This window comes from Protomyctophum parallelum (genome assembly GCF_964188405.1).
Source record: "Protomyctophum parallelum genome assembly, chromosome: 1".
Lineage (NCBI taxonomy): Eukaryota > Metazoa > Chordata > Actinopteri > Myctophiformes > Myctophidae > Protomyctophum > Protomyctophum parallelum.
The window spans coordinates 11,296,171-11,321,443 of record NC_139697.1 but is presented as its reverse complement, the minus strand read 5'-3'; the positions used below and the strand labels follow the sequence as shown (position 1 = coordinate 11,321,443).

General features: G+C 45.1%; 1 protein-coding gene across 1 annotated transcript in view; it reads right to left on the bottom strand.

Moving 5' to 3' along the window:
• The window catches only part of csmd3b (CUB and Sushi multiple domains 3b), a gene marked incomplete at its 3' end in the record, with an annotated part of 548,364 nt that overhangs the window by 63,735 nt on the left and 459,356 nt on the right, over nucleotides 1–25,273 (bottom strand). The window contains exons 27-38 of the mRNA XM_083771581.1: nucleotides 23,251–23,377; nucleotides 22,562–22,764; nucleotides 21,416–21,607; nucleotides 20,204–20,342; nucleotides 19,531–19,718; nucleotides 19,190–19,308; nucleotides 17,669–17,744; nucleotides 17,156–17,272; nucleotides 5,311–5,424; nucleotides 3,097–3,192; nucleotides 2,243–2,446; nucleotides 510–634 (exon numbers count right to left, since the gene is read on the bottom strand). Coding sequence (XP_083627707.1) covers nucleotides 510–634; nucleotides 2,243–2,446; nucleotides 3,097–3,192; nucleotides 5,311–5,424; nucleotides 17,156–17,272; nucleotides 17,669–17,744; nucleotides 19,190–19,308; nucleotides 19,531–19,718; nucleotides 20,204–20,342; nucleotides 21,416–21,607; nucleotides 22,562–22,764; nucleotides 23,251–23,377 — 1,700 coding nt within the window. The remainder of the gene's footprint in view (nucleotides 1–509; nucleotides 635–2,242; nucleotides 2,447–3,096; nucleotides 3,193–5,310; nucleotides 5,425–17,155; nucleotides 17,273–17,668; nucleotides 17,745–19,189; nucleotides 19,309–19,530; nucleotides 19,719–20,203; nucleotides 20,343–21,415; nucleotides 21,608–22,561; nucleotides 22,765–23,250; nucleotides 23,378–25,273) is intronic.

Genomic DNA, 25,273 nt, shown 5'->3' with positions numbered 1-25,273 from the left:
GGTGTGCCCTGGTCATAGATCAGCACACAGCAGCACTCCCTCGTGTGTATTATACGGCACGAGTAAAATACTGGATCTTCCTATTCCTATACAGTTTATTACAGTCGCTATATAGTACCGCCATCCATGCAGGCACGTGCACACATAAACATCAAAGGGGCTAGAGCCTTTTTTTCCCAGAACGCAGCATTTTACGTTGTAAAGAATTTGTCCTCTGTGTGTAGAAATCCATGTCGTACGACGCATCTCCAGTAGCTAAAGAGTGCTGCGAGCCTGCGACGCGTTTGTAGATCCGCTACTTTTGCTAAAAGTACCTTTTTTAAGGAGTTTCAGCCACTGCCTCTAAACATTCTTTGCACATCCCTGCCTCCATCTAATGAGAACTGAGAAGAACATCCATGTGCCCCAATAGATTTTAGTTTTTAGTTTTTTCCACCCAAGACAGTGTGAAGTTATCTCAGCCAGCCAGCCAGCCAGCCTAGATGAGACTGAGGACAGACAGGTGTTACCTGTATTCCGGCCCCCTCTGGAACTGAAACTTTCCAAACACAGTTCTGGTTGTTGTCATAAGGCTCCGGGTAGCCGGGTGACAAGATGGTCCCACGGCGTAAAGTCAACGCACCCCCGCAGGGAACTGAGAGAGAGAGAGAGAGAGAGAGGGAGAGGGAGAGGGAGAGGGAGAGGGAGAGGGAGAGGGAGGGAGAGAGAGAGAGAGAGAGAGAGAGAGAGATGAAGCGTGGTGTGAATGTCTACACAATGTTTGTGAGTTCCAGGCACTCCCACTGGGAGCTACAGCAGGAGATAGGTTATATGAGGTTACATCTGTAAGCAGCTGCAGACCTTATAAATAGTTTTCCATGATGTTAGGGACTGGCATGGTTGAATAATACTATAGTAGTAGAAGATATTTCTTTTGGAAGGCATTCAGATCAGGGTTTACCTACAGTACCAGTGGTGTAGTAGTACTTTTACTTTTAAGTACAATTATGAGGAACTTGTACTTTACTTGAGTAATTCCTCTTTTTTTTTAGACTTATACTCCACTACATCTCAGAGGCAAATGTACTTTTTACTCCACTACAATTTAAAAACTTTAGTTTGCAGATTTAGATTAATATTGAAACCACTCTCAAGAGTTAAAGATCTATAAGGGTCCATTTGGTTACCAACTCTCCATCATTTTGCTGGGGACCACCTGGAACCCCCTCAAGGACCACTGGTTGAAAACCACTGAACTAAAACAAATCCAAGTACTCGTTCCCCCACTGACCTATACAGGTGGGCAGAGTGTCCTTTTCCCACTCACCTATACAGGTGGGCAGAGTGTCCTTTTCCCACTCACCTATACAGGTGGGCAGAGTGTCCTTTTCCCACTCACCTATACAGGTGGGCAGAGTGTCCTTTTCCCACTCACCTATACAGGTGGGCAGAGTGTCCTTTTCCCACTCACCTATACAGGTGGGCAGAGTGTCCTTTTCCCACTCACCTATACAGGTGGGCAGAGTGTCCTTTTCCCACTCACCTATACAGGTGGGCAGAGTGTCCTTTTCCCACTCACCTATACAGGTGGGCAGAGTGTCTTTTTCCCACTCACCTATACAGGTGGGCAGAGTGTCCTTTTCCCACTCACCTATACAGGTGGGCAGAGTGTCCTTTTCCCACTCACCTATACAGGTGGGCAGAGTGTCCTTTTCCCACTCACCTATACAGGTGGGCAGAGTGTCTTTTTCCCACTCACCTATACAGGTGGGCAGAGTGTCCTTTTCCCACTCACCTATACAGGTGGGCAGAGTGTCCTTTTCCCACTCACCTATACAGGTGGGCAGAGTGTCCTTTTCCCACTCACCTATACAGGTGGGCAGAGTGTCTTTTTCCCACTCACCTATACAGGTGGGCAGAGTGTCCTTTTCCCACTCACCTATACAGGTGGGCAGAGTGTCCTTTTCCCACTCACCTATACAGGTGGGCAGAGTGTCCTTTTCCCACTCACCTATACAGGTGGGCAGAGTGTCTTTTTCCCACTCACCTATACAGGTGGGCAGAGTGTCCTTTTCCCACTCACCTATACAGGTGGGCAGAGTGTCCTTTTCCCACTCACCTATACAGGTGGGCAGAGTGTCCTTTTCCCACTCACCTATACAGGTGGGCAGAGTGTCTTTTTCCCACTCACCTATACAGGTGGGCAGAGTGTCCTTTCCCTACTCACCTATACAGGTGGGCAGAGTGTCCTTTTCCCACTCACCTATACAGGTGGGCAGAGTGTCATTCCACTGTGCCAGGGTGTCTGGTACTGTCTCACAGCGTATGGCCGTAGAGCCGTGAAGAACGTAGCCGGGGTTGCACTCAAACTGCACCGCGGAGCCCACCGCAAAGTCGTTGCCCAGGCGCTTACCGAAGCGCGGCTCGGGGACCGAGCTGCACTGTGTGGAGCTGGTCCGGGGGACAGCTGGAGACATAAAAAAAGGAGACGTTAAAATGTGCATTAAAATGTGTCAATGTCAGCAGTTTGAAAAAGGAACAAACACCCGCACACTGTCTTCAAATGCAGTGACCAACTTTTATTTCAGGGATACAGCAACGTTTCGGCCTATGCGGCCTTCATCAGGCTATCTTTATGGTAGGTGTGCAAAAGCTTTGCTTTTTAATGTCAGCAGTTTGCCATTAAAGCCATTCCCACAGGGAGGTTAACAATCTCTCACTATCCCCTTGTCAACGGGCTGCGTTCACTCACTCCTCCAATTGTCCCCCGTACTTACTTATACATATTTATACATACTTAATGCTGAGGATTACAAAGACCCTCAACTCCAATGTGTGTGTGTGTGTGTGTATGTGTGTGTGTGTGTGTGTGTGTGTGTGTGTGTGTGTGTGTGTGTGTGTGTGTGCGTACATGCATCCGTGCGTGCGTGCACTCGTGTGCAGGTGTATGAATACATGCATGTGTTTGAGCGTGCGTGCGTGGGTAAGCATGTTATGTGTATGTCTAAATGAAACACGGCATTTAAATGTTGGATGGTTACAAATAAATTGCCATTAGTCTGAACATAATTTTGTTTTAGCTGATGCCTCCAACAGCAGCAGAATGCACTGACTGACCTTGATAGACAAAGTGGAATCCTTTAGCTGTCTCTGTACCCACTGTGGTGAACTTTATGGTGATCTGGTTGCCAGAACTCAGAGGTAGAGATTCACCTAGAGAGAGAGAGAGAGAGAGAGAGAGAGAGAGAGAGAGAGAGAGAAACACACAGATTGATTTTGATTAATAGATTTTTAACCAATCATTTATTCATAAGAAACTCAACATCACTGCTCAGTCAAGCACTCGAAATTGCACCATATTTAACCACTTGAACCCTAATGTCCCTATTTTGTAGTGAGCATTCTGTGAAAATAGCAGATCTACAAGCTCACAGTGCGTCGCATTGTGAGCTTGTAAAAGGAAACACGGCATTTAAATGTTGGATGGTTACAAATAAATTGCCATTAGTCTGAACATAATTGTGTTTTGGCTGATTCACAATGCGTCACATTGTGAGCTTGTAGATTTTCAGAGAAGAAATTTGGTGTAGAGGAACGTTCGAGAGGGGCAGTATGCAATTATACAGCCCTGCGGGGACCATGGTCAATAAAGGGTTTAAGTGGATAAATGGATAAAGACACATTTGAATAACACAAAGAGGGACTAACAAACGCCATGATGCCTTGAGATATTTTAATCCCACACGGCATGCAAAAACAGCATGCCGGATTTGACAATAACATCTTAGGTGATTCAGTTGACTGAAACACAGATTGTCAGTCTAGTCATAAACTGCCAGCATTTTGATTAGAACGTGGTCAGAGGTGGTTGGAGACAATAGAAATCCCCATTTGTGTTCCTCCGCGGCGGTTAATTTCTGTGAAAGTCACAGTCCATCTCCATAACTGTGTGAAAGCCTTTCCTTCTGTCCGGCTCTTGCCTTTCTGGCGTATTCAATCTAATTTGCGAGCTCATCTCTCCCCCATGCAGTATCGATGTGGACACCACATTAAAGATGGCTTCAACTGGCCCCGTCTCGGAGTACAGGACATTCCTGGGGCTGTGGAGAGAAGTGGTTCTCAAAGTGGGCTCCGGGGACCCCCAGGGGCCTTGAGGGGGTTCCAGGGGGTCCCCAGCTAAATTAGTTTAAGGGGTATTTTGACAGGTGTGGGTCATCTACTCAGGCTTTTGTGTATGCCCCAGACACGTCCTTGGTTCTGGAGACTGATATAGTCTGATATAGTCTCCAGGGGGCCGTGTATTTGGAATTGCTTTTGCATTTTCTTTTTTTACCAAACGTTAACATTTTAACAAAGAAGAAGAAAAGGAAAAACTGTTTTGGAGGCTCAGACATGCAAACAGAGTGACACAGCGGCTTCATTCCATGCAGGAACCAATGTGATAGGAATCGGATACTTTGGTGTAAATAAGACGGATCTGGTAATTTACCAGAGGCTGAAATCCATCTGCCTAGCTGCTCTATCTGTCAGTCAGCCATGAAGTCTAATAGTGTCTCTGTCTGCCTGGCAATCTATCAAACCAATACATTGGTTTTAAAACTTTTTCATCAGAATCCCAATGTGAAAATATCAGATTTACAAGGTCACCGTGTAGATCGAGCATTTTTGCAATTCTTTTTGTACGTGTGAAAATAAATGTTGCCTATAATGACATGCGTAAAATATGGATGCAATTTTCTAGGGTATAGAAATAGCCTCTGTATTACAGTAGTAGATCAATCAATCATTCATGAATCATATCATAACCTTATTGTATAGTTGTGAATATATTACAATGGAATAATGTGTTCCAAGGCAATCCTGGACTGTCCTCACGGCACAGCAATGTGCCTCTCCTCCATCGGCATTCGGCACACTGTTTGGGTATCACTGTATCAGACCATTCATCCTTACCCGAATGAGAACGTTTGGGTTTGGGTATCACTGTATCAGACCATTCATCCTTACCAGAATGAGAACGTTTGGGTTTGGGTAACACTGTATCAGACCATTCATCCTTACCCGAATGAGAACGTTTGGGTTTGGGTATCACTGTATCAGACCATTCATCCTTACCAGAATGAGAACGTTTGGGTTTGGGTAACACTGTATCAGACCCTTCATCCTTACCCGAATGAGAACGTTTGGGTTTGGGTATCACTGTATCAGACCATTCATCCTTACCAGAATGAGAACGTTTGGGTTTGGGTATCACTGTATCAGACCATTCATCCTTACCAGAATGAGAACGTTTGGGTTTGGGTAACACTGTATCGGAACATTCATCCTTACCCGAATGAGAGCCAGACAGGGAAGAGAGAAGGGTGTTCTGCTGGGTAGGCCCGTCGTAGATCTCCACCACGTCGTTCAGAGAGGTCTGGAACATGACAAACTGACCAAAGAGAACTACAGGGAGAGAGACAGGACACAGAGAGGCAGAAACAACAGACATGGTCAGGGAAATGTAGAGAGAGAGAGAGAGAGTGTGCTGGTGCTAGTACACTATTATCATTCAACGCCACCACCTGCCCTCCCAATGATTAATCTCAATTCGCACTATAATAAGTCATCTAAATGTCATTATGCTGGCATGTCATCTTGTATTTGAAGCCAAACATTGGTGCAGAATTACAAACCGCGGCACTTGCTCGACAAAATGTGAAATTTGCTGTGCACAACACAGCAACAGTTTGCTGGCTGAGATGTCGGCTAACACAGAAGTCACATAAGGTGTATTTATTGCGACATGTTTTATGATTGATTTAATAATATATTAACACGATTATTAACAGTACAGGTAGTACAGTCAAAGTTTACGCCGAAAGGATGACACAAAAAGACCCAGGCGCTTGTTTCCATTGTAGGTCTATTGTACTCAATTCAGTAATACATAAAAATACAAATAAAATACTAAACCCATTTAATAAAGCTCAGTAGAATCATGAGGTATTATTTACAGAGAAAGAATGGGTGATTAGAGGATTCTACTATCCAAGGTGTAAACTCTGTTCACTTGTATTTTAAGGACAGGAATTCTTCTATACAGTAGGTTCATTTTGAGTTTGGATACGGAGTATAGAACCTTTTGTCTTTTGGTCGGCCATTCCACATTTGGGTGGCATCATAGCAGAATGCATTTGTTTGAGCCACATTTTTGGGGAACTAGGTCAGATGATATCTTTCTGGCGTTATGCCTATGGGCATCACTTACTCTAGAGAAGTAGTTTGACAGGTATCGGGGCGCTGATCTTAAAGACCATGCAGACCCATTGCGAGATGCTGCATTCTGTCTTCAACCTTGAGCCAAACCAGTCGAGCAAAGCGGGCTGGGAGAAGGTGAGCCCATGGGGGAGAGGCCTAGAAGCAGTCTTATTAGGTTTGTTTTTAGAGGGCTGCAGTTTTGTATTTAGTGACATTGAGATGCTAGTGAACCATGAGGTGCAAGCATAGTCGAAATGAGGGCTCCGGCTAGAGGCCTTCTTTGCACTCTTGTTGATAACAGAGGAGATCCTGACCCAAACATTATCTAGTTCTTTGGTTCAATTGGTTGACGATCACAATCACCTTTGATGCCATTTGTTCCACTGGAAAGTGTGCATGGTAAATGCTATATCATGGTTCAGCAACTGTGCATCAGTTAATAAATAAATCACACCTGTGTGAAGTGAGGGGCGCTCTTATCATCATACATCATCATCATCACAATCTGCGTCCTCACCTTCGTCTTAAATGTTAAACACTCAAAGCTGGCCATTCATTGTCAATGGCATTCAATGTTTGTGTTGGCACAAACTACTATTCATTTGCTAGGAACGATTGGGGGGGGGGGGGAGACACTTGACGAGCTGTGATCAGAATCCAAACCCCCGACATCAGAAGCACATGTCATGTCAGCATCCCTCCCCTCCCCGCCCCCGTTCCACTGAGCCCCTGTGACAGGGTCACGTGCCGGTGGGCGTTCGCGGTCCCATCTTCATTCATACTGTAAGCCTCCAAATCCCTCGCTGTCATTCTCCTGATCGGTCCGTGTCACACGACCTCTCATCGAGAGCCGCGTTGACGCGGTGAGGTCATGAATACAAACAGACGACACATCCATGCTCATGTAAAGGAGCGTCTAGTGTTTGTTTCTTAAGGGTCACGAGACAGAAAGACGCTGTGAGATAAGTCACTGTAGTGCAGCCTTGGTGAAACCAGAACCGCCAAAAGCCGGATTTATACTTGTTGTGAGCGTGGAGACGTATTTTCGGTGCACGACACCTTAAAGCTAGGATAAATCAGTTGTAGCTTGAACATGCATGCACATACATTATGCACACATGAGCACACAAGACACACACACACACACACACACACACGAAAGCCCTGAGATGTACACACACACGCATCCGCATACATACATACTGTGTAATACAAGAAAAAACACACATGCTCGCGCAAGCACTCTTTCGTCCCTGAGGGTGAGGTGTAAAGGATTAACGCTGCACATTCCCAAGGATACATCCTGCTATAAGAAGGTCACCGGTCACTTTATAAACAGCTTTCTTTTTGCTTCTCTGCAGAGCTCTTTTGAGACGTGACGAGAATTTCTTGCGCGCTGACTCACAAAAACATACGCTGTGTGAATCACCGCTCCCATTAGACTGCTCTCTGCGAATGATCCAGAGTTGACTATGGCAGGGCGGCAAGTCGACAACAAAGCCGGCAGTACGCACCGAACAAGAAGAAGAAAGAATGGCTCCTCTACTCAAAGGTCCCAAGTTCAACTCCCACCTGGCCGGCACAGAATCCCTGAACGCTCTGCATAAAGACTGTTAGATCAGTGCTCCTCAAATGGGTGTACGTGGACCCCTAGGGGTACTCGGAGGTACTGCAGGGGGTGCGTGAGAGATTCATCCATCCATCCATCTTCAACCGCTTATCCGTAGTCGGGTCACGGGGGCAACATTAGTGACTTCCTCTTGGGGGATCCCGAGACGTTCCAAGGCCAGTGAGTCGATGTGTTTCTCAAGTATCAATCAATTTGCCAGCTATAGGAATGGAGTAGTACATACTTGCTCTGGCCTGACACCTACTGTCCAGCTATTGTATTACACAGTGGGTGAAAAAAAGGTGGCTTAACCACACCCCTTAAGGCAAAACCACACCCATCGGGGGGGTGGCCCCAAAAAGTACCTCAGAGAAAGTGACATCCATATGTCCCTCTCTGGAAGGAACAAAGTGTACTGTATGATCCTAGCAGACTATTTCTATACATTTGATGTATTACCTTGCATTGTACTAGCTTACTGTAAATCGCTCTGGATTAAGAGCATCTGCTAAACGCCTAAAACAATTATAAAAAGTTATAAAACAATAACGTATAGTGGAAGAATAATGCTATTAGGTACAACAGTCAGCAGTGTGTGTGTTTGTGTAGCCGTTCAGCCAGGCGGTGGCTCAACAGGGGGTAGCCAGGGGAGGTGGAGCGAGTACGTTCTTCTGGGGGAGGTGGAGCGAGTACGTTCTTCTGGGGGAGGTGGAGCGGGTACGTTCTTCTGGGGGAGGTGGAGCGCGTACGTTCTTCTGGGGGAGGTGGAGCGCGTACGTTCTTCTGGGGGAGGTGGAGCGCGTACGTTCTTCTGGGGGAGGTGGAGCGCGTATGTTCTTCTGGGGGAGGTGGAGCGCGTATGTTCTTCTGGGGGAGGTGGAGCGCATACGTTCTTCTGGGGGAGGTGGAGCGCATACGTTCTTCTGGGGGAGGTGGAGCGGGTACGTTCTTCTGGGGGAGGTGGAGCGGGTACGTTCTTCTGGGGGAGGTGGAGCGCGTACGTTCTTCTGGGGGAGGTGGAGCGCGTACGTTCTTCTGGGGGAGGTGGAGCGCGTACGTTCTTCTGGGGGAGGTGGAGTGCGTACGTTCTTCTGGGGGAGGTGGAGCGCATACGTTCTTCTGGGGGAGGTGGAGCGGGTACGTTCTTCTGGGGGAGGTGGAGCGCGTACGTTCTTCTGGGGGAGGTGGAGCGCATACGTTCTTCTGGGGGAGGTGGAGCGCATACGTTCTTCTGGGGGAGGTGGAGCGGGTACGTTCTTCTGGGGGAGGTGGAGCGCGTACGTTCTTCTGGGGGAGGTGGAGCGCGTACGTTCTTCTGGGGGAGGTGGAGCGCGTACGTTCTTCTGGGGGTGGATGTCGGGGGGGACTTACAGAGATGGATGGCATTGGACTCGTGAGCAGAAATTGCTAAATGGCCACTCCCGGGGTGTGTAGGTTTCAAGGTAACACGGTGAACACATGCAGTGACTCGTCTCACCACCGAGGCCAGCCGAGTCCAAGATGACAACACACACACACACACACACACACACACACACACACACACACACACACACACACACACACACACACACACACACACACACACACACACACACACACACGCTTAACCACTTATGGTTAAGGTTAATGCGTACCAAACACCCCCCCAACAGGGCCAATTTTGTGGCTGGTCACTCTACTATAATGACATAGCCAAATAGCCACATTTGTTAATGTGGTTAATGCAGTCCACAGTTCAAAGAGACTCCACACAGTGGCAGAAGAGGGCTGGATAGAAAGATCTGACCCCCACCCCATCCCACCCCACCGCACCCCCCCCCCCCCCCCCCCCCCACACACACACACACTGCGTGTAAAGATTAATCTGTTGCATCGATGCATTGATTTTGAATTCCAACGACCCAACTACATCGATATCTAAACGGCAACTCGTTCTTCTAGTCTGACGTGTTTCGATCTAAAATTGAGCTTTTGCATTGCAATTAATCGATTGTATATCTATCATATCAAATTGCACCCTCTAAAGCATGGCAAACGTTGGCGTTGTGGATGGATGTGGATTCTAGTGGGGGGAGAAAAAAAAAAACATTTCAACTTTATTCCAGTTCATTCTCTCAAGATGGTGATGGTTGGTAATTAGTGAACAGAGAGAGTCCGGGAGATATCGAGGGAATTAACAACATGAGTGTCCAGAGTGTCTCTATTCTGGGCCGAACATTAAGGAGAAAAGTGGCCGTTCTACAACTCTTTACAAGGCCATGCGCTGTGAGCTTGTCGATCGGCTACTTTCAACGAAGATATTAGGTGCAGAGGGAAACAACGAGGGGCAAGTAGAGCCCTTGGATACCTTAGTCAACCTATAATATATAGGTTTAAGTGGTTAACCATATGGACCCTAGTTCTGGGCATGTCATGGCTGAACATCCGGGGAAAATAGGCTGAACATTCGCTGGGAATGGCAGGTCTGCATGCTCACATGTCAAGCAAATAGTTCGGCTATTTGAGATTTGTGAAGGAAGTATGGTTTAAATGATCCTTAACTTGCGTTGTCAACTTAATTTAGTATAATAACAATGTTCTTTAAACAGCATCCGACCACCAGTTGGAGTGCCTGCAAGTAATACATGATAAGGAGTTTCACTACCTATTACTGACTGTCTATTAGATTGTCATTTGTTAATGACAGCCATGGAGAGCCCAATTTGTATAAAGTTATTAGTGGCATATGTTATTTTAATGTAATTGTACTATACCGCCACTTACTGGTGCCACAAGCCCTAGAACAGTTGAACCCAATTTCCTTCGGTATCCATTCATTCCGAGCACTCAAAACATGTGAGGAAGCACTTCCTCTCCTCCACATTGTTTGAGTCTTTATTGTTTCGTTGATCCTAGAAGCACTATACACTTTAATCTCCTGTGAGCACCCGGCTGGCCTCTGCGTTTTTCTCTCCAATGTCCTTCTCATTGAGCTGAAAGGGATGCAATTTTTTTTCCAACCGTTTATCAGTAATACAATTTGTGTGGGCAGTGTTTCAGATATTTAACCAGAGTTCACACAGTTTTACATGAAACAAGAGACGATTTGTAAATATCTCTTAGTAGACATGGTGGTCAAATAAAATATCCATGTAATTGCCGTTGCTTCGCTGTGTTTATTAATTGTATCCAGAATAAGTTTCAGTGTTATGTTGGGCATTTTGGTTCAGTATGGGTGTGTACCGAACAATTGGCAGAAGATAAATACAGTGCAGCCTTGAGGCTTGCAAGCCACGTCCGAGCGATGAGCGATATAGCCCATCATGTTGGGAGCTAAGAATCAAGAACTTGAAGATCTCCACTGGCGTTAAGGTCTCGGCTTTGGGAAAACCTTTGGTTTCTCGATGAGATACAACAAAGGAGAAAGACAAGTGCATAAGACAAAAGCAGTGTGCCACCATTATTCTACACTTGTCCGATCATCTGCTCTGCTGTACTGACACATGTTGGACATACAATGCAGCAGAGCTACCGAGAGGCGAGCTACAGCGCAGTGACTGCCTCATCACATCACCTCTGAGTGGAACATGTAAAGCCATGTTCTGCAAACTCACCCTATATATGACTTATTTATGAGCGCAAATCTGGCAGAGTTAAGGAGGCAGTAGTGTTGTGACACTATTGTGCCATCCTGTATTGCTGTGGTTGTGAATGAGAGACTGATGTTGCATGTTCGCCGAGAACAAGCCAATGTCAAGTTCAATACAGAAAAATATGAGCTTTGTGATTTCGGTTTTATAAGTTCCTGTATGGCTCACATGGGGAAACTGTCAATTCACTGGCTTTAGAGTGGTACTTCTTTTTTTTCACTTTGAGAGGAATGTGAAAAGTTTGGTTCTTTAACATATGTATTTAGTTTATTTTTTTTTATTTTTTTGTAATTTTTTATTTACTGGAGAACTCGGTTTGCAGCAGTATTCTTTCCCCAGCTCCCCTTTTTCTGTATTGAGAAGAAGAAACACCACTCCTCCCTGACAGCTGTATCTACGGAAATGAAAGCTAGCATTAATATTAACCTTTTTTCCCCCTTATTAAATCAGTCCCCTGCTTCATACCATTGTTCCTTCCTGAAGACAACATCCTCGTCTCTCTTTATCTCTCTCGATTGCTGCACTCTTATTCTGCTGGAATACTACTCCTCTACGCCTCCTGCTTAGAACTGATACTCTCATTACCGGGGCCCAGGAATATGACATTACACGTAACTTTAAAGCTACAATCCGTGACTATATAAGTCTATGTGCAATTGAAACAATGTCCAGGCTACAGTCAGCTACAGTTTAAATTACTATTAGAGGAGACTGAACAAACAGTCAAAAAGGACACGCACATCAATACCTATAGGCTGGGTGCTGGATCAAAATGAAGTCATATAGAGAATGAAAGAATCGGCACACCATTTCAGGCTCCCAAGTATCTTTACTTTAATTCTGTAACGTTTTGGGCCGTAGCCCTTCCTCAGACCTTCAAGGAATGAGTAGACAATACATGTATATATAGTGTGTGATGTACCACACCTGTGGCCCATCAACCATCAGTCCCAATCGCTGTCACCGATCAGGTGACATTGACACAAGTGATATGTGCAAAGTCTCAAAGTATATCCATTGTATAAGATATAATAAACACCCATACAATAATATACAAAATACAATAATTCCTTGACGGTCTGAGGAAGGGCTACGGCCCGAACGTTACCGAATTAAAGTAAAGATACTTGGGAGCCTGAAATGGTGTGCCGATTTTTTCATTCTCTAAATGACTTTATTGCCATGGTTAACCACTGGGTGACCTAGCCAACAACAAGGTCCAAATAGTACGGAGACCACATCCAACCACTGCAGGTATGTGCTAGTTGTATAAATGGTAAATGGTGCATTTATATAGAGCCTTTATCCAAGGCGCTTTACAGAGATTGTGCATTACATTCACCCATTCACACACACATTCACACACACATTCACACACACATTCACATGCCGGAGGAAACCATGCAAGGCACCAACCTGCACATCAGGAGCAATTAGGGGTTCAGAGTCTTCCTCAAGGACACTTCCGACACTAACTCTGGGGGAGCCCGGGAATCCGGTCAGATCTACCCCTGAGCCACTGCCGCCCCGCGGCGGTATATTCTATTAAAGCTTCAATCCCCGTGTTTTAAGTCCATTCTCACAATTTCCTGATGGGGAGAGGTAATACAAACTACATTACAGCACAGGGACACTTTGGTAGATGTTTGGGTTGTGTAGTTACTGTACTTTGCCATGAAGTATAACTACAAATATTAGTGAGATTATATCTATATAATAGTTGATTAGAAATGGATATTCCAAAAAGATCCTTCCCGTTATTGCACAGGAAACAAAAAAGTTGATTTTGACAATGTATATTACAAAAATAATTAGATTTATAGGTCATCAAATAATTGGTTTAGGAATTTGACCAACACAATCTATTAATTCAAGTCTCCATGGGGTGAGTAATCGATTGGGTGAATTATCCCTTTAAACTCATAGTGTGTTACATTGGTAAATGCCAAATAGAAGTGAAAAATAGCACTCATTGAGGCAGGTATACATGTATGTTGACTACTGTCACGTCATTTCCTCAAATAAAAATAATTGAAACACAAATATTCTGCAGCGCCCCTGGATTGATTGGACCCATTCTGTGCATTGTGCAACCCTGCTCTACCATAGAGATTGGTTAAAATTACATTTGGTTCATGAACCACTCAAACGAACCCTACATGTACTTAGTTGACCAGAATCCACAAAAATGTGGGACGCCCTACCCTACCAACACTTCTAAAGGAATGTGAATCCCGCGCATGCAACATACAGTATAGGCTCTGGCCTGACAGCGTGTTGCATGTTCGAGTCCCGTTCATGATGCTGCGTATCTCTCCCCATCTCTTTCTCCCTCTTTCCTGTCAATCTCCACTTGGAACTATCAATAAAGACAGAAAAGCCAAAAACAAAGGAATGTGAATCCCTATTCTCCTTCAAAACCGTTCTCAAAAAGCACATAGGGGTGCTAGGGTTCATGCGGTCAAACTAAGTCATGGATTTCAGCTCTAAAGAGATTTCATTGCACTGCTTTCTTTTCAGTTACATTTATAGTCACTAGAGCGGTGCCCGTGGGGCCAGTGCCACAGGGGCAGAGGGGCAGAGGCCTTGTGATGTCAGCTGTGGCCTGGGCAGAGGCAGAGCCCGGGCAGAGGACTTTTGGGGGCGGTTCTGGACAACTGTGGGTCTGACCGACTCGACACTGGGCACTGCACTCCCTGTGGTGGGGTGGAATGCGTGTGTCGAATTTGAAGTCGGTGGGGCGAACGGTTCTCGAGTTACGTGGATTACAGACATACAGGCGTACGTACGTGTATGTACACACACAGAGACGTGGTGCATTTATAGTTAGATAGCAAATTACACATCCCTTTAAGACAGACACATAACTTACTGGGTCACTCTACAAGCAGAAAATAAGTTTAGATTAGAGGATGGTCATTTTGATTTTCCGTCATGTGCTGATTAATGTGAGGTGATAAAATGCCAGATTAAAACTAACCAGCCATATGTTTAGGGGGTGGGGGTAGAAATTAATGGCTGATGACACAGAATAAATATGTTCTAGAGTTTCTTTTTAATTATATTTGACTCGCAGCATGTTGTTTATTGAATTATTGAACAAACGTCAGGAGTATTTTACAATGTGAAGTGATTGTAACTTTTCCTCTGCCTCCACTGTGACCCTGGTTGACATGACACTTAACAAGGCTTGTTAAGATCAAAGACAAAGAGCTGTAAAGTGGACAGGATTGCATGAGGATAGAGCTTCTATATGTAGAAGATATGGCATTGTTCGTGTAGCAAGATTATTTTCCATTACACAATTTAGGAATATATGTACCATACTAATTATATTACAGAATAATTAGCAATTATGTACACTATAGCAAGAGTTCCCAATTAAAACTTTCAGGCTGTGACCCCCCAAAATAATATTGAACTGTGACAAGCACTTTTGTAATTGTAGGCATTACATTTAGTTTTGACTCGGCTCACAAATAAAATGTGAGGCGTTGTGAGCTTGTACATCGGCTTTTTTCACAATGTTATCAGTTGTGTCAATGTTTATTATAAGTATTCCAGTGTTCAATTGTAATCTTGGTGAACGTAATTAGTGATCACTTACATTCTCTTCTATCTATTAAACTACTTTATTTAGCAACGGCATTGAAAGTGTTCTGGGAGGAAGGGGCAGAGCAATGCCATGTTCCACTGTAGAACATCCCCTTTAAGTGAAGAATCTCTCTACCTTCAGACCTTGTCGGTTATGACAGCTCTCATGGCCAAGCGTGATAAGATTAAAAACAGTCTCCTTCCCAAATGTCACCGCAACGATGACAGCCTTTATCAAACTCAATAGCTGGTGAGAAGTGTGTCTGGCTGTGTGCGATTCCTCTTCTGCAAGTACTGCATAAAGTAGCAAACAACACTCGAGCCTGCGGAGATATGGTTCCGGCAGACAACTCAAGAGCAGCGCCAATGAGGGGATCAGTCGCATGCACACTCCATCTGATTGGGTTGAGCCATTTAAACCTCCGTCCCTGCCTTTCCTTACTGCTCATTATTTTAGCTTTTCTGTAATGCTCTGCTGCTGCTTTTCTGCTTTAGCTCTAAGACGTTTGTTTTATTGCGATCACGACAGCACCCCTGTGTGGCTCTGTTTCTATACGATCCCCTTAAGGGGGGTCTATTTCATTCCCTGACTGTCAAATCTATTTGGCAGATCACTTATTTGTTATGATGTTTTGATTCTTACGGGGAATGAAAGAAATGAGACAGAAACTCGACGCCAAATATGCTAATAGATATGTGTGCCATCAGTCAGACAGCTCTGGCTGAAATGTGGCCCATAAGAAGGGTTCAGAGGACATCCAGTTGTGGCTCTTTTCAACTACTCAACCAAGCAACACTATGCCATGTATTCCACAGGGGCGGCAGTGGGTCAGCGGTAGAGTGGCCGGTAGAACAACCGGATGGGAAATACTTGGGTTCGCAGTTCCATCCCAGGCTCCCCCAGAGTTAGTGTCAAAGTGGGGTGCAGTACTTAGTACTTAGTTTAGACTAGTCATTGGTTAGACCAGTCATTAGTCCTATACAACCTATCTTGAGAAACACGCTGTACCCCTAATTGCTCCCAATATGCAGGTTGGTGCCTTGCATGGTTTCCTCTGCCATCGGTGTATGAATGGGTGAATGTAATGCACAATCTATGTAAAGCGCTTTGGATAAAGGCACTATACAGTATAAATGCACCATTTACCATTTACAGCCAGGTTCTGGATTTGTTTCCATACTAGTCTACAGCTTGGTAGATCCTGTTTAGGGTCCTTCTTAGGTGGTTAGAAGTAACCACCTGGCCCAGGCCGTAGCGTAACGGTCTGGGCACCGGACTGGTGATCCAGTCGCGGTGTGCCGCGGGTTCGACTCCCGGACCCGACACGGCCTTTACCGCATGTCATCCCCCCATCTCTCTCCCGTTTCCTGTCAGCCTACTGTCTGTCCCTTAAAAAAAAATCAATAAAAGGCGTAAGCCGCAAAAAAAATATATCTTAAAAAAAGAAAAAGAAGTAACCACCTAGGAACCCATGAGCAAACAGCAGTGCTGTTGGTCTGGTCGAGCTACAGGATAGTTCTGGATTAACCATTTCATTACCTTAATTAAACTGATGTTATTATATCCAATAACGAGTGGTACAGGTGAAACATTACATGAGATAACTCCATCCAGAGCACACTGCAGCTCCGACACTGGGTCATGTGCTAAGTCGCTTATTTTGATCTCACATGTACAGTGAATTCTGATCTCACAACCTGTCTCTCCTGTCAACCCCCAACCCCGTGTCTCTCTACAATTTACAATTTAGGCATTTAGCAGACGCTCTTAAATCCAGAGCAATTTACAGTAAGCAAGAATGTTTCTCTCGTCATATTGGTCTCTTCGTACCATTTAATGAAGCACAAGTTCCTACTCGATAAGAAGACGACGAAGTTAAAACCATGATGGGAAAAAAGGGTGATCTCATTTCTCATTATGAACACTAGAGGCTGTAATTAAAATGCTCCAAGGTGTTAGAGCCTTGGTACAAGATCTTATCTAATGGGGTTCATAGTACAATGTGCATCGATTAAAGAAGTGAAAAGATTTATTTTATACTTTGTGTGTGAGTGTGAGTGTGCGTGTGCGTGTGCGTGTGTGTGTGTGTGTGTAACTTACCAAACTCTCTGGGAACAGATATAGAATAGACACAGCTGTGTCCAGAAGTGTAGTTTCTGGGAAAGTTTGGTGATAAAACGGTTCCCTCTGTACCTGTGGACCGACTGCCACACGGCGCTGGAGGTGGAACACACGCACAAGCAAACGCACGCACGCACGCGCGCGCGCACACACACAGTACAAAGATGATGTAGGAGATTATAAGTACAAGGGTATGTGTGTTTCCGTGTGTGTTTGTGTGTGTGTGTGTGTGTGCGTGCATGTTTTTCAGACATGTCTAGTTGAACAGTGTAATTATCTCCACAGTGAACTGTTCGTGCATGATGACTGTTAATAGACTCCACTCCTTATTAAGAGTGTGTGTGTGTGTGTGTGTGTGTGTGTGTGTGTGCTACCTTGACAACATGATAATTTTCTCTTTCACCCATGTGTGTATGAAGGCTAAATAATGTGGGCGCGCATGAGTGTGTGTGTGTGTGTACAATATGCACTTCATGTGCATGTGCGTGTTACCTTGACAACTCGGTAAGGCTCTATTCCATCCTGGTCGCCCATCGTCGCCCATACTGCAGGTCAGAGTTGAATAACCCTTGAGAGAAGAGAGACGGGAATAGAAATCACACCCTCGAACACCCTTGAAACCCCGTCCAGAACAGAAACGTCAAAACAAAGATGTTATGCACGCGTAAACACTAGCAGCGACGAAAGCTGCATTGAAACACCTCCAGAACAGAAACGTCAAAATAAAGATGTTATGCACGTGTTCACACTAGCAGCGACCAAAGCTACAAAACAACCAAGCCTGAAGGTCAGCTACTGTACAACGGTGGTTCTCAAACCTACTTTTTTATTTATTTAAATTTTTATCCCACGATTTTTGTAACCCAGTTTTCTTTTCACCCAGTGCCAATTATCTAATGTAATCCTGGGCGCTACACTTCCTCTGCCAACCTGGGGGGGCAGCGGACTGACCTCATGCCTCCTTCTATGCATGAGGAGTCCAAGCTGCTTCTTTTCACCTGACAGAGGGGAATTTCCCTGGCCGGACGTAGCGCGTGGAAGGGACACGTTATTCCGACCAGTTCCTTTCCCCTCCATCAGGCACCCCGGCTGGCCAGGGGGAGGTAGTTTTAGAGACCAGGATTACGGCATGTTTTTGTGAGGGTATCTACCCTAGGGGACACGGGGAGAACATGCAAACTCCACACAGAAAGGCCCTATCGCCAACCCCCGCCTCGGGTATGGGCACTGATGACGCGGAGGAGGGAACACGCCGCCAGTGCCCACAGCTTCCATCAGCTGGAATCGAACCCAGGACCTTCTAGCTGTGAGGCGACAGCACTACCAACTGTGCCACCGTGCCCCAAAACCTACTTTTTTCAAGGATCCCTATAGCTCTGAGTGTACAAATGGAACCAAATGGGCCCGTAAAGGTCCATTTCGTTTCCATTTGGAAATCTGTCAAGGAAGCCTGATGGTCCCTGAAGCCCACTTTGAGAACCACTGACAGAGATGCGATTTAAGTGTTGCTCAACATGCTTGTTGACGTCAACAAGCATGCATCCGCGTGTCGGGGCGATGAGTGAGCTAGAAAGCGAGACAGAAGCTTCACCGCGTCATTGTAGAGCTGAAAAAAGTTTAAGCCAGTTTAAAAAATGCTGTGTAGTTTTTGTTGCTCATCACGCAGCGACTAGTTGTGTGACTCGTGTCGTGTCGCTTTGCTTCCACCACTGCAAATGATTTGCTAGCCTCGCGTAGCCAGCCTTCAATTTGCCTTTGATTTGATTAATTGTAGGTCTAACCAATAAGAGCCAATAGAGTCTGTTTGAATCTTTTTGTAACCGCCCCTTGGAAAAAGATCGAAACATAGAGGGGAACCAGACTAATATCCACGCATCTGTGTTGAAGTTGCAGGGCGGGTCGCAGTACAGCACAGCGCAGCACAGCACAGCACAGCACAGCACAGCACAGCACAGCACAGCACAGCACAGCACAGCACAGCACAGCACAGCACAGCACAGCACAGCACAGTACCTGCAGAACGTATCCGGCCTCGCAGTAGAAGGTGACGGTGGAGCCCAGCTTGTAGTCGGAGCCCAGTCTGGTCCCGTTCAGAACCACACCTGGGTCAAAACACGACTCCCTCAGCTTGGCTGGAGGGAGAACGGGGAGGAAAGCAGAGACATGGAGGTTTAGTGATAGAATGGTACATAAAGACAGAGAGAGAGAGAGAGAGAGAGAGAGAGAGAGAGAGAGATTAATGTGTGTGGGGGGTAATGTTCTATATAACAGACAACAGTAATGAATTTCACCCACTTCATTACATTAAACCAGTGATGTGTCACAATAAATAACAGAACAGCGTCTGCATATACCTTTGTACTCCAAGTGAAAGCCGGTGTAAGACACTGAGCCGTCGCTGCGGAAGGCCAGATGCATGGTGTTGGAGCTGCTCTCGATGCGCTCCGGCAGCTTGCTGTCCTGGAAGCTACCGATTAAGGGGCTGTTGCTGTCTGGACCGTCGTAGATATACAGGAAGTCATAATTAGGCTCGATGCTGAAACTAACAGACACGATGGAGGGGGAAAACAAAGAGGGAGAGAAATGTTAGAGAGAGGGAGAGAAAGGGTTACATATTTAGTCTCTATTTAACTGCTACGTACTTTGAGAGTTTTTTCCAATGTTATGTAATTATTGTTTTCACTCAGTATTCTGAACCTTAATCACCTGCTTAGTGGGTGTTTCAGATATAGCCTGGTTGGTTTCCAGCGTGATTCGTTCGCGATCCGTGAATTTGTTTAGTCACTTTGAAGTGACAAAACAAATTCACGGAACGTAGCGAATCAGGCTGGAAATCTTTCAGATGCTTTCACACACACCTATTTAGCAGAAACATTTACCACTAGAAATAGCTACCGTGGCTGGTGTGAATTTGCCATAATTAGCCTCATCAAGCAAATATTTTAAGTTGTCGCTTTGTTGGATAAGCAGATGGATTAAACATGTTCCGTTGATGTGGCTGAAACGAACTGTGCCGATGCCGTTTACCTGATGAAGGCCAACGATAGGACGTAGTCAGAGTTGACAGCGATGAGCCAATCACAGTCCTTGGAGTGTGGGTAGGGGTGGGGGAAGTTTGGAGACAATATGAAGCCATTGGAGCCGGTTAGGTTCCCTCCACAAGGCGCTGCAGGGAGGGGAAAGAGAGCACAGAAGAAGAGATGATGCTTTTCTTCTAGTTTTTGAAATAGTCAGTGATAAGAACAGTTGGTTGGCTCACGCACACTCCAGTTTTTAGGTGATAACCTACTCACCGCGGTAGTTTGAGAAAACTACAAAATGACATGTCGCTGCATGTCTCCGTTTTCACTAACCACCTAAAAGGTGAGTATCACCTAAAACTGGAGTATGCTTGGGCCTTCCAGATTGGTGCATTTGTTGTACCTGTATGTATGAAGGTTAAGATCAGCTAGTCCCCACTGACAACACACCTACACCATTGACACTGACACTGTCAGCCATCATAGCTTTGCTGCTCTGCACGCAACTTATCGCTTTTGCTTTTGGGATGGAGTGTGTCAAGTCAAGTCAAGTCAATTTGATTTATATAGCACATTTAAAAACAACAGCAATTGACCCAAAGTACTTTCCAGAACAGGTAGACCAGGTGTACATATGCTGTCTTTCGCATAAGATTTAGTGTAGCCAAATATTTTACCCCCTCTCAATTAGTTATCCATTTAGCATAACCTTTGACTGTACTACCTGTACTGATAACAATTGTGTTAATAAAGTGTTCAATCAAACAGGGTTGAACATAAAATACACTACATGTAGTTGTAGTGTACATAAGGATGTGTACATAAGGTGCCATCTAATCTATCACACAATTAGATATCAAAAAGATATAAAAACATGATTCTCTCCCAATCCAACAAACAAAAACCAATCAAACAGTCCCCTGCAATATGTTCATTGGAAAGGTCTAAATCATATTAGTACCAGTACTAATATCAGTGCTACTTTCTCAAGGGTGCTTTTTGGTGGTATTAGCAGAAATAACCAATTATACCCTATATACTTATACTAAAATAAATTACGCTAGTATTTTCCTATACACCAAATATTTAACCCATTTTGGGCTTTTTCAGAAAACTGTCAGGATGTAGAAGACAATCTGCAATCTGCCATTATCACTGGAGCTTCTCCCCAGCATACTGTAGGGATGCTTAGGGTTCATGTGGTCAATCCGTCACTCACCTATGCAGACGGGCGGGCTGGGCTGCCAGTAGTATCTGTTATCCACCTGTATGCAGGTGATCTTATCGTCTCCCTGGAGCTCGTAGCCCGGGTCGCACTGGAAGGACACGGAGTCCCCCGGCTCACGACCGTCTCCACTACGACTGCCATTCATGGGCACGCCGGGGTCCCGACAGGCTGTAGCTACTGAACCTATAGGAGAGGAGAGGAGAGGAGAGGAGAGGAGAGGAGAGGAGAGGAGAGGAGAGGAGAGGAGAGGAGAGGAGAGGAGAGGAGAGGAGAGGAGAGGAGAGGAGAGGAGAGGAGAGGAGAGGAGAGGAGAGGAGAGGAGAGGAGAGGAGAGGAGAGGAGAGGAGAGGAGAGAGTTAACCTGTTCTTATAAACAGCGTTAGGCAGTAACAAGTTACTAGTAATATTATATTACCATATTAGTAAAAAATACCGTTACCGGCTACCGTTTGAAAACATTTCATTTAAAAGGTCAAGAGAGATTGCTGCCGGAAACTGCTGGTATTTTATAGCCTTTTTGGCTAATTGATGACTCTTCTTCTTCTTATTATTCAAAATAACAATTGGATTCAGTTAAAAAAGAAGCTGACTAAACAGATTGTGTTGTAGGATCCTTTTTTTGCAGGTGGGGAAATATATTTTATTACTCTTGATTCCAAGTAATACGTAATATAATAATGTAATATGTAATAAGTAACATATTACACTCTTGATTGCCCAACACTGCTTATAAAAATCACACACGTGTGAACTGAGTGGTGCAATTCCCCCCCCTCCCCCCCCCCCCCTCTCTCTCTCTCTCTCTCTCTCTCTCTCATTAGAGTCACTACCCCTCTCACTGTTTCTGGCGCCCCCTACTGCTATTATTAAGTCACATACTCGTGCTTACACGGACAGACACACACACACACACACAAACAAACAAACAAACAGACAGACACACAAACAAACAAACAGGTACGAGGACATTGCAAGCTGGTTGTAGGAGTGGTTTGCACCACTCAAAAACAGAGGTTTCAGAGCTATACAAATAGTCTATACATGCAAGAAAGGGCTCAGCAAGTAACTAGAGATAAGGTAGGGGTCATTGTGAATAGATTGAATAGATTGAAGCATTAGTCCTTTACAGTTACTTACTGGACCACTGAATAGCGAACCCAGACTTGCTGATGTAGAAATCGGTCTCAAATTGAACAGTGACAGTGTTGAGCGTAGAGTGGAGTCCCTCAGGGAGCAGAGAGCCACTGATCTCGGACAGGGACATGTCATTCTCCACTGGGCCGTCCCAAACCTTCAGCATATCATGGCTGGCCTCTGTGTCGAATGCCAAGAACTGGAGACTGGAATTCACCCCCACAAAAAAAAGCAAGATATTAAAACCCATTTCGGGCGGGAACCCCTTTTGGTGTTTTAAGCACGTTATACTTTAGCTATTGAAAAATAACAGATCTAAAAGCTCAAGTTGCTTCTGGGGCGTCCCTGGAACAACATATGGGGGTCGGCGGCCAATTACATATATTTTTGAGGGTCCTTGACATGAAAATGTTTGAGAACGACTGACATATAAACATATGTTTTACAGGAAACTGTATAAGGATTTAGAAGACGTCCTCAGGTCTAAATGGGTTAATCAATCAAACTTCATTAGAAACCATAACTATTATTGACATTGTTTTAAGTTAGTTAAGTTAGTAAGTTAAGGCTAGCAAAAGTTCGTTCGTATTCCAAACCGAACCTCCTGATATTTCTGAGGTTACACAACTGATCACAGGAGTGGGATTCATGCTACGGTAGCGATTAAACTAAGTAAGAGATGCTTATTTTACCTCACAATATTTCCAGAGTCCACCTCAATGGTCCAGGTGCACCGCAAGTTGTTGTCGTAGGGGAACGGGTACCCAGGAGAAAGGATCCTCCCGTTAGACTCTCCTTTAAAACGACCGCCACACTCCGCTGCATTATGATACACATTCACACACGCGTATGCACACACACACACACGCGTATGCGCACACACACACACACACACACACACACACACACACACACACACACACACACACACACACACACACACACACACACACACACACACACACACACACACACACTAAATACATCAACACATACACTTACATTACTATACAGTAATACATTGCTACATACATTTAAACACAATTAAAAAACATGCATCTGTGTTGCTCTCCAGCTCTCTCTCAGCTCTCTCGTGTTTGTCGATCTCTCTCTCTCTCTCTCTCTCTCTCTCTCTCTCTCTCTCTCTCTACTAGGTACTAGCCTGTGTGTGATTAACATGGCTATGGGAATGTTGACATGACAACAACATGAGTTTAAATCAGACATGGAGAACAGAACCATTCATCTACACAATGTGTGTTTGTGTAAACATGTGTGTGTGTGTGTGCATGCGTGCGTGCACACGTGTGTGTTCCAGTGCATGTGTGATGTATGACGGGTCAGCCCCGCTATCTGCCTGCCACGGTACTTTATCTAGCCAATCACATCCACTCAGCACACCTCAGCAGCCAATGAATAGTGATTAAGTGATGCCCACAGTGACAAATGGGACGGGCACTAATCTAACGCTGGTCTTTCACATTCACACAACCGCAATGAAACACACACGTTTAAGATGAGGAGAGGAGAGGAGAGGAGAGGAGAGGAGAGGAGAGGAGAGGAGAGGAGAGGAGAGGAGAGGAGAGGAGAGGAGAGGAGAGGAGAGGAGAGGAGAGGAGAGGAGAGGAGAGGAGAGGAGAGGAGAGGAGAGGAGAGGAGAGCAGAGCAGAGGAGAGCAGAGGAGAGCAGAGGAGAGCAGAGCAGAGCTGGGGGGGTTGGTTTGGATAGCGCTGAGTCAGCATTCCTCTCCGAAGAATCAGTGCGTATAATATCACAGGGAATAATCACACCGCTCTCTCTCTCTCTCTCTCTCTCTCTCTCTCTCTCTCTTTAATATCTTCACCTCTTCCTCTTAACTTCCTCTCCTCCAGCGACCAGCGGCCACTTCCTTCCTCTCCCCCCATAATCCACATGCCTCCACTCCTTCACTAGAATATTCCGTACCAGTACACAATACAGCAACAGGAGAGATATTAACACTGGGGAGTTGGAGGAGGAGGGAAAAGCAAGCAGGAGAGAGCGGCGGACGAGTGGAAATGAGAGTAGGATAAGTCATAATATAATAATAAGAGACGAGGCAATGCGATATTAAGACCGAGGGGTTTACTCGGGTCAAAGTCAGTCATTGCTTAACCCATTTAGACCTGAGGACGATTCTACAATTGTCTTATAAATCTTGACAGTTTTCTGAAAAATCCATGTTTCTATGTTATCGTTCTTTGACAGGAAAAGACTCGCTCACCGTATAGAAAAATAAGTGAAACTCCTTTGACTGAGACTTAGAAAAATATTTTTTATTTTATTTTATCATGCTCTGTGCTCAAACGCAAACGCAAAGCAAACGCTTCGGTCCTCAGACCTTCGTCAGTGCTACGAACATGAAGATAGCACTGACGAAGGTCTGAGGACCGAAACGTTTGCTTTTTAATTGCACCATGAGCACAGAGCACCATAAGAGCATGATGAAATAAAAGAAAAAATATTTTTCGAAGTCTCAGTCTAAGGAGTTTTACTTCTTTTTCTATACGGTGAGCGAGACTTTTCCTGTCAAAGTTTCCCTTATGTTTTTGAGACCACCGCTACCGTAGTCAAGTTTGGAAAAAAAAGGACGAAGAAAGGCGCAACAGTTTTCTCAGTGCTTCTATGTTATCGTTCTCAAACATTTTCATGTCAAGGACCCCCAAAAATATATGTAATTGCCCGCCGAGCCCCATC